The sequence below is a fragment of the Lolium perenne genome, chromosome 2, assembly GCF_019359855.2.
Source record: "Lolium perenne isolate Kyuss_39 chromosome 2, Kyuss_2.0, whole genome shotgun sequence".
Taxonomy (NCBI): domain Eukaryota; kingdom Viridiplantae; phylum Streptophyta; class Magnoliopsida; order Poales; family Poaceae; genus Lolium; species Lolium perenne.
The window spans coordinates 162,167,437-162,181,139 of record NC_067245.2 but is presented as its reverse complement, the minus strand read 5'-3'; the positions used below and the strand labels follow the sequence as shown (position 1 = coordinate 162,181,139).

Below are 13,703 nucleotides of genomic sequence, written 5' to 3'. Positions count from 1 at the left end.
AGTGTTAGCCATAGCATGAGAATATTTACATCATATGAACAAATGTGTTCGTGAAAGTTCTTTTATCGCTCAGTTGTTAACTGAATTGCTTGAGGACAAGCAATAAGCTAAGCTTGGGGGGAGTTGATACGTCCAAAACGTATCTACTTTCCCGAACACTTTTGCTATTGTTTTGCCTCTAATTTGTGTGTTTTGGATACAACTAACGCGGACTAACGCTGTTTTCAGCAGAACTGTTCTGGTGTCTCTTTTTGTGCAGAAATCCAACTTTCAGGAAAATCCTTGGAATTTATGCGAAAGGTCTTATTTTTCCAGAAGACTCACAGAGCCAGAAGGGCAAGCCAGGTGGAGGCCCGAGGGCCCCACACCATAGGGCGGCGCGGCCCAGGAGGGGGGCGCGCGGCCCTAGCGTGTGGCCCCCTCGGCCGGCCTCCGACGCCCTCCTCTGGACTACTTAAGGGGTTTCGATCTAAAAATCGCGACCAAGAAGTCGAAGTCACCAGAAACCCTCCAGAACGCTGCCACATCGCGAAACTCCGTCTCGGGGGCCAGAAGTCTCCGTTCTGGCACTCCGCCGGGACGGGGAATTGGAGGAGATCATCGCCATCATCACCACCGACGCCTCTCCATCGACCAGCCATGTTTCCCCCATCCATGTGTGAGTAATTCCCCCGCTGTAGGCTGAAGGGGATGGTAGGGATTGGATGAGATTGGTCATGTAATAGTATAAGATTGTTAGGGCATAGTGCCTAGTGTCCGTAATTGGTACTTTGATGATATTGTTGCAACTTGTTATGCTTAATTCTTGTCACTAGGGCCCGAGTGCCATGATCTCAGATCTGAACATGTTATTGTTTCATCATGATATTCATTGTTTTATGATCTTACCTGCAAGTTGTATACACATGTCGCTGTCCGGAACCAATGGCCCCGAAGTGACAGAAATCGGGACAACCGGAGGGGATGGTAGTGATGTGAGGATCATATGTGTTCACGGAGTGTTAATGCTTTGCTCCGGTACTCTATTAAAAGGAGTACCTTAATATCCAGTAGATTCCCTTGAGGCCCGGCTGCCACCGGCTGGTAGGACAAAAGATGTTGTGCAAGTTTCTCATTGCGAGCACGTACGACTATAATTGGAACACATGCCTATTGATTGCTTTGTACTTGGACACCGTTTTATTATTATCTGCAAATGCCCTGCTTTGATTGTTACATGAGTTTCTCTCATCCATGCAACGCCCGTTATCCGTCCCCGTGCCTACAGTATTTTAATCCTGCTGTTTACTATAATTACCACTGCTGTCTCTGTTACTCTGCTGCTGTTATTTCACTACTGCTACTGCTATAAAACTGTTACTACTGATAAACTCTTGCGAGCAAGTCTGTTTCCAGGTGCAGCTGAATTGACAACTCCGCTGTAAGGCTTTCAAGTATTCTTTGTCTCCCCTCGTGTCGAATCAATAAATTGGGTTTTACTTCCCTCGAAGACTGCTGCGATCCCCTATACTTGTGGGTCATCACCCCCCAAGGCCCATGCGGCTGGATCAAGTGGATAAGATAAAATCCCTTGAAAATAGGGACTTAACTTGGGAGGAACGTTGCCCCCCTTTTTTGGCTGACCCTAGGGCTTGGAGGAGGGTCCAAGGCAGCCCCCACGCCTATATAAGAGGGAGGGGAGGGTTGGGGCGCATCACAACATCCCCCCAAACCCTAGCCGCCCTCTCTCCCTCCTTCTTCATGCGTAGGCTTGGCGAAGCCATGCAGGAAATCTCCTCCTCCACCACCACCACCACACCATCGTGCTGCTGGGATTCCGAGGGGATCTACTACATCCGCTACCCCGCTGGAATGGGGATTGGGCTTCATCATCGACACCGTACGTGTGATCGAGTATGGAAGTGCTGCCCGATCACAGCACTAGAAAGGACTGCAACACGAACCAGAGTTCGTCAAGTGTACATCTACATCAACCACGAGATCTGATCTCGTTAATACTTTGGATCTACAAGGGTTAGTTTCTCATCTATCTCGTTGCATAGATCTCATAGATTGGATCTTGGCTTTTCCATAGATTGGATCTTTGTTTTATTCGTTCTTGCGGTAGAATTTTTTGTTTTCTATGCTACGAACCCCTACAGCCTTCACACTATTCCTTAGTAATAAAACAAAAACATGATAAACTCTAAAAATAAGTATCTTTTATTTCAAGTCTTTACTCATCAATTTATAAGATATTCCAGTTAATTCAAAACCCTAATAAGTACCTTGAGTGTGACACCATGCTAAAAGTGCACCACATCAAAAATAACTCACACAAAATAAATCAACACCAGTGTCGGGGTTATGCTAGGGTTTACGAAATGCATAGCATATCTTATGCATAACAACATCTTGCAATTATTTAAACATTATCCTTACCGGACGATGCTGCTATTTCCAGAATTTGGAGTTTCACCAAGAGTAGAAGCTTTTGATTGCACTCTACCACGATCACAAGGCAATCATCACTTGCTCATGCCACTTGGTTTTTCTCATCAAATTAATTGCAAAGTACTATTTGTATCATTCCTGCATTGAAAAACAAGTACTACTTTTACAATTATGAATATGACTATATGGTGGATGATGGAACCAGGGTTTGAGTGATGGTGGAGGTTCCATTGCAGCTGAGTTTATACTCATCTAGGATCAACAACAAATGTCGTTCAGTGATTCGTTCGATGTATATTACGCATTAACCATGAGATCTATAATGGCTCTGGAGAAGTCAGATGTAACTTTTTTCCTTTCGCATATGAACGGACACTAGGCCTTGCTGCAAGTCTGAGAGGCCCAACGGTTGGGATATCCTTTAAAACCCCATCCGATAGGATGACTGTTGTCTTTAGTGTTTATGATGGATTGTAACGGGCTGACTCGAGAATTGATAAGAGAATCAATCGGTAGCCAGTGGTTTACAAAAGGGTGGGTATGTGGGGTCGCAGAGAAGGACAATGATTGGCTTGGATATTATATTGGGCCCAACACCAAGGAAGTTTGGACGAGCTCGAGACTCGGTTGTCAACGAGGATAAGTTCTCTTATGGGAAAAGTACGCACTTGTGCATAATGTATTGAATTGTGGCTTGTCACTCCTGGTTTCGGATGGAACTGCGAACGCGGTAGGAAAGGAACTCTGTGAAGTTCTAGTCAACCTGTGAAGACTGACGGATATAGCTCTTCTGAATAAAATCAATCTTTTGAAAAAATAATTATGAAAGCTTCATTTACCACTCTGAGGGATGTAATACTAGTGGAACGGTGTTTCATTGGTGTTATATCAATAACTTGTATACTACAACATGCAATGGTATGTTGGGTCATCGTAGCCTTTATATTATTTTAAAGATATTAAATATTACAACTCATGTGTCACATAAAGTGGCTACAAAAATTAACCATCGAAATAATAAACATGATATGCCTCTATGTAGCGTGTATCCTTTTAGAATGCAGCCAACCACCCTGGTTGAATATAACCTCTACAACCTCCATTAGACGATTAAATCCAATATCCATAGGTCCTCGCAACTCTACATGAAGGAGGTAAACATGTGTGAATCGACGAGGCATCCCTGAGAACAACTTGATTTTTTTAGTTTTGCAACTATGTTTAAAACTACATCATTTTGGTAATTTCAAATTCCCCAAACTAAATCACATACTCCCACACGAATGTGAATCTTAGTTTCCTTATAGATCATGTTTAGCCATTTACCACAAAAATTAGTAGCATTAGCCGGAGGAGGGATGTTATAAGTAAACTGCACTACTCTCCAAACTAGAAGAGAGAATGGATACGAAATAAAAGTATGATCAAACATTTCCTTACAACCAAAGAAAACACAATCTGTACACTCATTCAAATTTTTTTTTGCAAGGTTAGCTTTGGGTTGATAACAACTTCTTATAAAGGGACCACATCAAGATATAATCTTTAGTGGTACTTTAATGATCCAAATGTATCTTTTAAGAAAAGCAATATCCCCATTTATATAATCGGCATACATAGACTTAATTGAAAAGATCTCATTTGTAGTTAGGCTCCATTTAAATTTATCCAATTCATTAGTTAAAGTTACTCATCTTCCTCTATTAGTCACCATTTTCAAACTATATTTTTTGGAGGAATAAGATCATATAAGATCTGATATCTTGGCACTACACTATACTTCTGGAGGAATATGCATGAAATCTGGGTTACCCGCCTCTTGGCACTACACTACTAGAAAAACAACTAACCACAATATCGCTAACAGTGACACACTCTAGTTTTGGTGCACCACTGCTATGTACCAGTGGCGCACCACAAACCTGTGCGCCACTGGAAAAACTTAGCAATGGCACACCATTACTTGTGGTGCACCACTAGTAAGTTTGGGCATGGATTGAAATTTTGACACACTTCGGTGCCTCATGCTACATGTGTCAAGATGGGCAAATTTTGGCCCCCCTTATCAATGGCGCACCATGGCATGGTGCAGAGCTGCTAGTTGAGATAGAAATGGCGCACCATGCCATGGTGCACCGTTGGGAAGGGGAACCAAAATTCTGCCCACGTCCTCTGGATCGTCTTTTTAGTTTTTTAAAAAATAAAAGAAAATGATAAAAAATTTAAAAATAAAATCGTTCGAGATGTCCATGTGTTAGGTCATGTAGTTGTAAGAAAAATCAATAAACATAAATTTTGACTCTTTTTTGCAAAATCGCCTCATGCTTGGGTAAAACGGCTTTTCTGGTTGCATACAACCTCTGATGAAAAAAATTCATATGAAATGTATCTACGGAAAATTTTACATCCGATTTTTTAATGATTTTTTGGATTCTTCAAAATCAAAAAGCAAGTAGAAGTTTTTTTCTTTTAGATTTCGATGGCAATTTTAAGAAAAAAATATCAATGGTGCACTCGTGCGCCATTAGGAAGGAGGAGAAAAAAATCCTCTCCGGTGGGCTCTCCCCCTCCTCTCATCCTTCCTCTCTGGCCGACTCTCCTCCTTCCTCTTCGACCTTCTCACCCTCCTCCTATCCTCCTATGCCCCTCTATCCTCTCCTCTCCTCCTTCTCCCATTCATCATCTCCCTCCTCCGGCCTATGGCTAGGTTATGAGTATGAACGTGAACAGAACAAATAATTCGGACAATAAAAACAAACAAAAAATTTAAAAAATTCCATATCTAGATCCAGATTTCAAAAATCAGCAGTGGCACACCTATTTTTTACTAGTGGAGCACCAGACAGCCCGTAGTGGCGCACCACATGGTGCGCCACTGGTTAGCCAGATACTAGTGGCGCACTACATGGCGCGCCACTACTACTTTTAGCATAGGTGCTCTAGTAGTGCCGCACCATGGTGCTCCACCACTAGCCTTTTTTTGGTGCGACACTGATTGGATTTTTCCTAGTAGTGCTAGATCTTCCATTGGACGTGAGAGTAACCAGAAAGGACTACGACGAAAAAACCCTGACACCATGGCGATGGGTTTTCTCCTTTCGTTACGGTGTGGTAAGGTTTTTATACTCCCTCCATCAATATGAGGCACATTTTCGCACGGTCTTTGACAATGCAAAATTATATAGTTTTAGAATGCATCTGACAAATCTCTTTTATTTCACATATATTTATAAATTTTTTGTAGACATATTGTTGATACAAATTAGAGTAAAAAAAATTTAAGTTGTCAACCAGCAAAATTTAAGAACTGTCTTAATTTTTGGACGGTGGGATAATAAAGAATTGGTAAATACTATACATCGTGGTCCGATATGAAAAGAAACAACGGACTAGCATCTGGCCATTCGTTCGCCCAGACGCATCGAACGTCTCGTGGTTGGGCTATATAATGGCATGCACCACACCCTTGCTCGAGCCCTAATGTTGCCGCCGCCATGTATGTCAACTCTCCCCAGTCTCCACTCTCCATTGCCGCCGTCTCCGCTCCGGCCCTCTCCTCGACGCCGCTCGAGCTTCTTGCGGGGCGCTCGTCGATACTCCATGGTCTGTGGCCCAGATCTTGTGCAGGGGGCTTCCAGGCCGACGAGGGAGAGGAGCGAACAGCAACAGCCACATGGGCGCACGACGGCGGAGTAGCCTGGAACGTATGGCATCAACGCGAGGAAGCGTTGTTCATTGTTCTTCTCAGCCAGCTCGTGGGTCTCAACCTCGACGAACGCATCGAGCCTAGGGACGCTCCCTTCTCCACTGAGATTGTGGAATCATGTGATGCCGGACGGCCGCTGCTTCTACCGCTGGCCTCGTGCTTCTACCGCTGCCCGCATGCTTCTTCGGCAAATCTCTTTTCTTCATTCTTAAAAGTACATTCCTACATTAAAATAACAGTGCTTCCGATGGATCATATATACGCTTCTTGGAACCAATGGATGTGCTTCGGAAAATAAGACATTGCTTCCCCTCCCTGGCCAGGAATTGTACTAGTGTCACATAATCACATGTATGCTTCCTTGTACAAATTTAATTGCTCCCAAAAGCCAAAAGTAAATCACTGTATATCATCCTAAATTTCAAAGCTACCTCTGTAATAATACCATGCTTCTTGTATAAAAAATTGTGCTTCACATTTTTAACGCAAACTCTCCATCGAACTCAATCTCATATGTCCATTCCCTCCTTGTGTCGAAGAAGCAACTCCGAGGAAGAAGAAAGGCAGGAGAGATTGGCGCTATATGTGGACGTGTATTACGGGAGCAGTTACGAAAAAGAAAGGCCAGAGAGATCAGCTCCACGTGCATTACGGGAGCAGTTACCGGGGAGGTGTTTCTATGAAGCAGGCATGCAATCTTTCGCTAGAATCACCGGATAGAGCCCACCGGGCCTATTTTAAATCGTACGGTTAAGGTGCCCGCTTTAGATCCTATGGCTAAACGCTAGTCCGATGGAAAGACACAAATCGGCATCCGATTTCTAGTGGTGCCCTAAAGAATTAGCGTAGCGGTGTGTGTCCAGCTTAGTTTAGTTTGAACTTTGAACCAAGCCCAGGGCCATCTAAAAGGCCCAAGACCGAGTCCATCACTAAACCGACATCCGCACCGTCCCGACCCATACAAGCTGAAACAAACCCCCACGAAAACCCTCTCTCCTCTCCGCTTCTTCCTCGCCGCCGAAACCCTAACCTAGCTGCGCCGCGCCGCGCCGCCGCCGGCGCACCAGCCGCCATGTCGAACCCCAAGGGGTCCAAGATGCTCCAGTTCGTCAACTACCGCATGCGCGTCACGATCCAGGACGGCCGCCAGCTCGTGGGCAAGTTCATGGCCTTCGACCGCCACATGAACCTCGTCCTCGGCGACTGCGAGGAGTTCCGCAGGCTGCCGCCCTCCAAGTCCTCCAAGACCACCGGCGACCGCGAGGAGCGCAGGACGCTCGGCCTCCTCCTGCTCCGCGGCGAGGAGGTCGTCTCCATGACCGTCGAGGGGCCCCCTCCGCCCGACGAGTCCCGCGTCAAGTCCTCCGCCGCCGGCGGCGCGCTCTCCGGCACCGGCGTCGGGCGCGCCGCCGGCCGCGGCGTGCCCACAGGCCCGCTCCTCCAGGCCCAGCCCGGCCTCTCTGGCCCTGTCCGGGGCGTCGGCGGCCCAGCCCCTGGCATGATGCAGCCGCAGATCTCGCGGCCCCCCATGCCCAACCTCTCGGCGCCGCCGGTCGCGTACCCGCAGGTCGTCCGCCCGCCCATGAATATGCAGCCCATGCGCCCTGGTGGCCCGCCGCCGATGCAGATGCAGTTCCAGCGCCCGCCGGGGCCGCCGCAGCCCTACCCAGGTGGCCCGCCGCAGCAGTTCATGAGGGGACCACCCATGGGACCTCCACCAGGGAGGCCAGGGATGCCCGGCATGCCAGGCATGCCGCCTCCACCGGGGATGAGGCCCCCAATGCCACCGCCGCAATTCGGACAACCACCCAGGCACGGGATGCCGCCACCACCTGGTCCACAGCAGCCTGGACAGAACCCCCAGTAATTGAACCTTCCAGGTAAGCTTCAATGCTACAATTCCTTGCATCTTAATTCTTATTCCCAAAGTTCTTAAATTGTATTATTGATTGCGATCATGTTCTTGTATTGATGCACTTGAGATGGATGAACTGGTTGTAGTTTGCGTTCAGTGTTCTGGTCATTCTCTTGTGCAGATTCTAGTGCGTGAACTATGCTTAGCTCATGAGATCCGACTGGTTTATCTACAACTTGATAGTTTATCTTCTACGTTAGATGCATGCTAGAAGCTACCATCCCTTGTGGCTCTCCACCTATTAGTTTATATATAGTTTAATTTGTGTTCAGTTACTTGTACAACTTTGAGAAACAGTGTTAAATTGTCAGCGTTGAACATCACTTTTGTTTGCTCACTTGTGCTTTATAATGAAATTGAAATACATCAACCTTTATATGTGTGTTCATCTTTATAATGAAATTGAAATACATCAACCTTTATATGTGTGTTCATGAATCACCTATTGCTGTATCTTCAATATGAGCTTACTAGTATTAGATATTTATATCTCAAGTCATTAAAATTTTAGCATGCTAGAACTTTGATATAGTTACTGTCTCTTATTATTGATGGAAATAGAAATTTAGAATGTAGGAGCTAATACAAAAGCCTGGGAACTCTTCTTTGTAGTGTTTGTTAGGAGCAATCTGATGCTACAATCACAAATACATTAATATTTACTCGAGAAAGTGTTGTAGGCATCAAGTATTCAGTGCTTGCTTTATTTTTCTATAGTTAATTGTTGTAGTATGCCGATGAATATATTCATATGACTATTAAGTTCTCCATTACTCACTAATCATCAATCTGAATGTGGTGCTGGTGCCATATTGCTAGCTTGCTGGTTTTGCTCTTTATCGTACATTTAGTTGGTCTACTGTGAGTGCCAGTGTATCTTTTCATGCAATCTTTTTTATGCATAGACCTTTATCATTTATAGGGATAGGTCAGAGAAAGATATTGAATAACATGCTCATGCAACTCATATGAACACCTTTAACCTTCAAGAACAATGCTTATAGCTAGCCTGCAGGGGTGGTAGACACTCAGTTGCAGTCTGTTGTTACATATTTGTAGGTATAAACAGTTTGAAGTTGCATTCATTCTGGAATACAACAACAATGTTAGCATAGTTCTAGGTTTTCAACTTGACTCCTTACATTCCTCATTATATCTTTTTTATTTTGATCTGACTTCACAGTTCGGACACATGTTCACTACTGAATTTGCAATGTCCTTCCAGGTATGGTTCTTACCTATCCCACATATGGAAGATTGTCTTGAGAAGGGAGAAAAATCCTCGTCTGCGTATCACTCTTGCTTTTGATGGGAGGAGATGGACTGTTTTTCGATGCAATGTACGTAAAGAGGCCGAAGCTTGTTTTAACTGTTGGTCGTTAAGCTAGGGACATGTTTAGCCTGTTTCATTGTGTCGGGACCTTGTTGCTGGATGTGTTTGCACTGGTATCGTGGAATCTTATTTCGCAACAATTAACTTGAGATCGTAAATTGTTTTGCTTCTTGTATCAGTTTTGTTTGTTCTGACTTCTGTGTACTTGTGTGATCTACATAGGAAACTTTGCAGTGCCGTTGTGGAACCTAACTTTGATTTCCACTAGCACCAGTGATATTTTGCTGGTACCCATAACAATTTGCTTTAAACATAGAAAAATAGAAGTGGACAATTTATATCGTGGAAGCCACTTCTGCAGCTTGGTGCTAGAGTGGAATTGTTTCTGGCAGGTTAGTTGAGTAATTTTATGTGGTCAGGTTCAATGGCATAATATATTTGTGAGATCTCTATACTTGTTGGACAGCGCACTTTGGCTTACTTCCTCCTTGCTCTGTTTTTATTTGTCCCTTAGATGAACTTCCACTCTCCCCCTCTAACGCAAGGTCTTGCACAAAAATAATATCCCAAATTAAAACAGGAGTACTTTTTTTTTTTTTTTGGTTCTCACGGCTGCCCGCAACATTCATCGGCATTACTTGGTAGGTTTGTTGTAGCACCTCTCCTATCAGATAGAAATACTGTTAGTCCTGGCACCAGCCCGCCTGACAAGCATTTGTCACTAAGACGGAAGGCGAGCTCGGTTTTGAATTAACGAAGTCATCAACTGGCTAGAAGTTACAATAACGGTTACAACACACACCAGCGCAAAGCGCACACTAAACTTGCAAGAAGTTACAATAACGGTTACAACACACACCAGCGCAAAGCGCACACTAAACTTGTAAGAGAAGACAAAACAAAAAAACCGGCAAGCCCAAGTGCTAGCATGAACAAAGATGAGCGAGCCTTGTCTTCTGTTGCACCGGAGAGAGCACCACAATGTCCACACCAACAAACCTCCACCTCTCCAAGATTGCAACCCAAAGGGGAACTCGATGACGGGCCAACAGCCTAGCAAAACTTGAGGGACCAAAGGAGAGGGGTTTTGCAACGACGCTTCCAAGAAGGTGGATGACACAAGAATGCGTCATCATCGTCAGCAGGGGCTGAGGTCCCGCAAAGTTTTCACCCAGACCCGAAAAGCACCACCACTGGAGCTCGGACTAGGCGCAACCCAAAACACAACATCATCCCCTAGTGTTACGCACACCGACAACAGCTATGGCCAGACTCCGACCTAGCAAAGCCCTCCAAGACGCTAGGGAAGACGTCAGCTACCGCAACAAAAACGTGTAAGAGCAGCCGAGCAGCCAGGCCGATGTTGCATGAGGCATGCGACACCAGCTAGAGGTCCCAGGGTGATCCACAAGACACTACCAGAAAAGTTTACACGAAGCGAGGCCCCAAGGGAAGCAGATTGAGGCGGAGGGACAGAGTCCAACATTTCAAACAGGAGGGCCATCATTGGGACGCCTTCAACAAGGAAATGACATGCCTCCAACCTAAGCCCCACTATGAGCTAGCCCCAACTAAAATAGGAGTAGTTTTTTTTTTGGTTCTCACTGCTGCCCACATAATTCATCGGCATTACTTGGCAGGTAGAAAACACCGTTAGTCCTGGCAGCAGAGCCCACCTGTACGGTTCACTGGCTTGCTCCCGTGGCAGGACAATTTGACAAGCACCTGTCACTCCCAACGAAGAAACGGGTTTTGTTTCATTGCCACAGCTCTGATGAGTGATGACTCACATTGGCAAATGACATAGCGGACAAAAGCAACAAGCAATCACACAACACTGTTCAGTGACCCCAAACGCTATGTATAGCTTTTGTCCGCTAATAATCTCTATAAGCAAATGAGGAAATTCTCGCATTTTAATTGGATTGCTTTATTTTCCCTGGAGGAACATTTGGCGTGGATAAACAACTTATTCATGATTAACCCGAGAAAACTTGAGATAGTGGTCATAGGTTACATCCTCATAGTAGCAAATGACTTGTTCATTACCCGTCGTAGTTGTAACCACCTTATTTTCCATGTGAACTACTCCCTCTGTTTCATGTAACTTACCTCAATTTTATCAAAATTTGGATGTATCTAATACTAGTTATTATTTAGATATATTCAAATTTGAACAAACTTGAGACAAGTTTAATGAGATGAGTATTACATCTAATGCTTTTTAGTTAAGTCCGAGTCGGTGTTCAATTTTGCTACAACCAAAAGGACCAGACACACGTCTAACTGCCTACACTAGTAGAAAAAGGGGCTTCCGTCCAGGCCTTTAGTACCAGTTTACTTACGAACCGGTACTAAAGAGTGCATTAGTACCGGTTGCACTGCCTAGGCCTTTAGTACCGGTTCGTGCAGGACCTTTAGTACCGGTTCGTGCAGGACCTTTAGTACCGGTTCGTGACACGAACCGCTACTAAAGGGTAGACCTTTCATACCGGTTCGTCCTGCTGCCCACGCACCTCCACCCCCACCCCCCCCCCTCCCCCGCGTGGATCGCCTTTTTTGCTTTGTAAAATACAAATGAAAATGATAGAAAATTTAAAAAATAAAATGTTTTCAGATTCTTATATGTTATGCAACCTAATATTAGGTGAAATTAAGAAATTCAAATTTTGACTTTTTTTTGCAAAAAAAGTTTGAAAAATGGTAAAACCGCATTAATTTTTGCATACGACGTCGGGAAAAAAAAGTATAATATATCAAAATTATCGTGGGAAAAAGTTACATCCGAATTCACCTCGGTTTACCCGGTTAGCCAATTTTTAGATTCTCAAAATTCCAAATAAAAATATAAAAGCAGGAATATTTTAGTTCTTTTCCAGAAATTTAGAATTTATATATTTTTAATTTATTGAAAATTAAAATTAATAATTATAAGATTTTTTTAATCCCAGAATATTACTATTACTTTTAGCAAATTATAATATTTTCAAATTTTCAGGTTTTAGGTTTGGCAAATTTTTTTTAAAAATAATACAAATTAAAAAAAGTTAATTTTATTTATTTATTCAACATTATTATTACATCATTACTTTTTTTATTAAAAAAATATTAGGAATTTAAACAATAAAGAAGTGTGACATCGATCAACATGTTAATAGGATTGATATGATACTACTATCAACAACATGCGCGCGAAACACTTGTAAGTGGGACGGGAAGGAACTTGGAAGTTAAACGTGCTAGTGCTGGAGTAGTGTGATGATGGGTAACCGACCGGGAAGTTTGACCACGGGTAAGTAATTTGACTAGAGATTAAGTGTAGTTAGAGACTAACGGAAATACTAGAAATTCTGAAAACGAAATAAAAAAGAGGGAGTGAAAAAATTAAATAAAAGAGGAAGTGAAAAATAATTAGAAAAAATGGATAAAAAATTAAACGAAAAATAATTACCAAACATCTCCAGCCCCGCGGGCTCCTCCGTGCCCACGTGGAGGCACCTTTGTACCGGTTCGTAAGGAACCGATACCAAAGGTGGGAGGCTTTAGTACCGAATCTTTAGTACGGGGTTTCTCTACTAGTGCTAACAAAGCCAGGAGCAGCAACGGAGGGCTTTTTTTGTCGGCTGAAAGTCTAAAGCACATAATTGGGTTCCATATAATGGCAACACTACATAATCGAGTTAGATAATACATGAAACATCTCTAAGGGTTCAAAACCTCCAAAAGCCTTACGATCGAGTTCCTTTGAATCAAAGAAGCTCTCATGAATAAATTCTATTCTCTGCTTATATGAACCCCCATATACGAAAAATATACAGCGTGATTCAGTCATACAATCAAAAGCCTATATACGAAAAATTAACTCGAGAGTTCAGTCCTTGAAAATATGTATGAATATCTTATGAATCAAGGATACCATAAAGGAGATAGAAAAATCATGACTATGACTGTATCTACATTATATGATGCAAACTATGCTACATCGACAATTAGGTTAAATACGTGCCAATACAGTATAATTGAAAACGAAGGATGGCCAAGAAATAAAGAAGCAATAGGGCGAAGAAGCTACACACCCATTCCCAACAGAGAGATACAGCAAAGTAGTCATCCCACCAACAAAATTAAATACTTTTTAGTTTCCCCGATGTCTCTAACCACTACACTTTTTCTTCACCTATGGCGTGCTAAGCTACATAATATTTTCCCTTTGGAAATTTATGTTTTCACATAGAAGTAACTTTATTTTTCTGGTGAAGATGTAGTAGGCGACAATACTATACGATGTTAGAGCATCTCCAGTCGCGTCTCCCAAA

At 43.4% G+C, this 13,703-nt stretch overlaps 1 protein-coding gene across 1 annotated transcript; it reads left to right on the top strand.

Annotated features, from left to right (window-relative positions):
• The first annotated feature begins 7,071 nt into the window (after positions 1 to 7,071).
• LOC127333893 (uncharacterized) lies at positions 7,072 to 9,565 on the top strand. The gene is made up of 2 exons (XM_051360333.1): positions 7,072 to 8,019; positions 9,280 to 9,565. Exon 1 carries the CDS (start codon positions 7,212 to 7,214, stop codon positions 8,004 to 8,006), a length of 795 nt encoding a protein of 264 aa, XP_051216293.1. The 5' UTR covers positions 7,072 to 7,211; the 3' UTR covers positions 8,007 to 8,019; positions 9,280 to 9,565.
• The last annotated feature ends 4,138 nt before the right edge of the window (positions 9,566 to 13,703 follow it).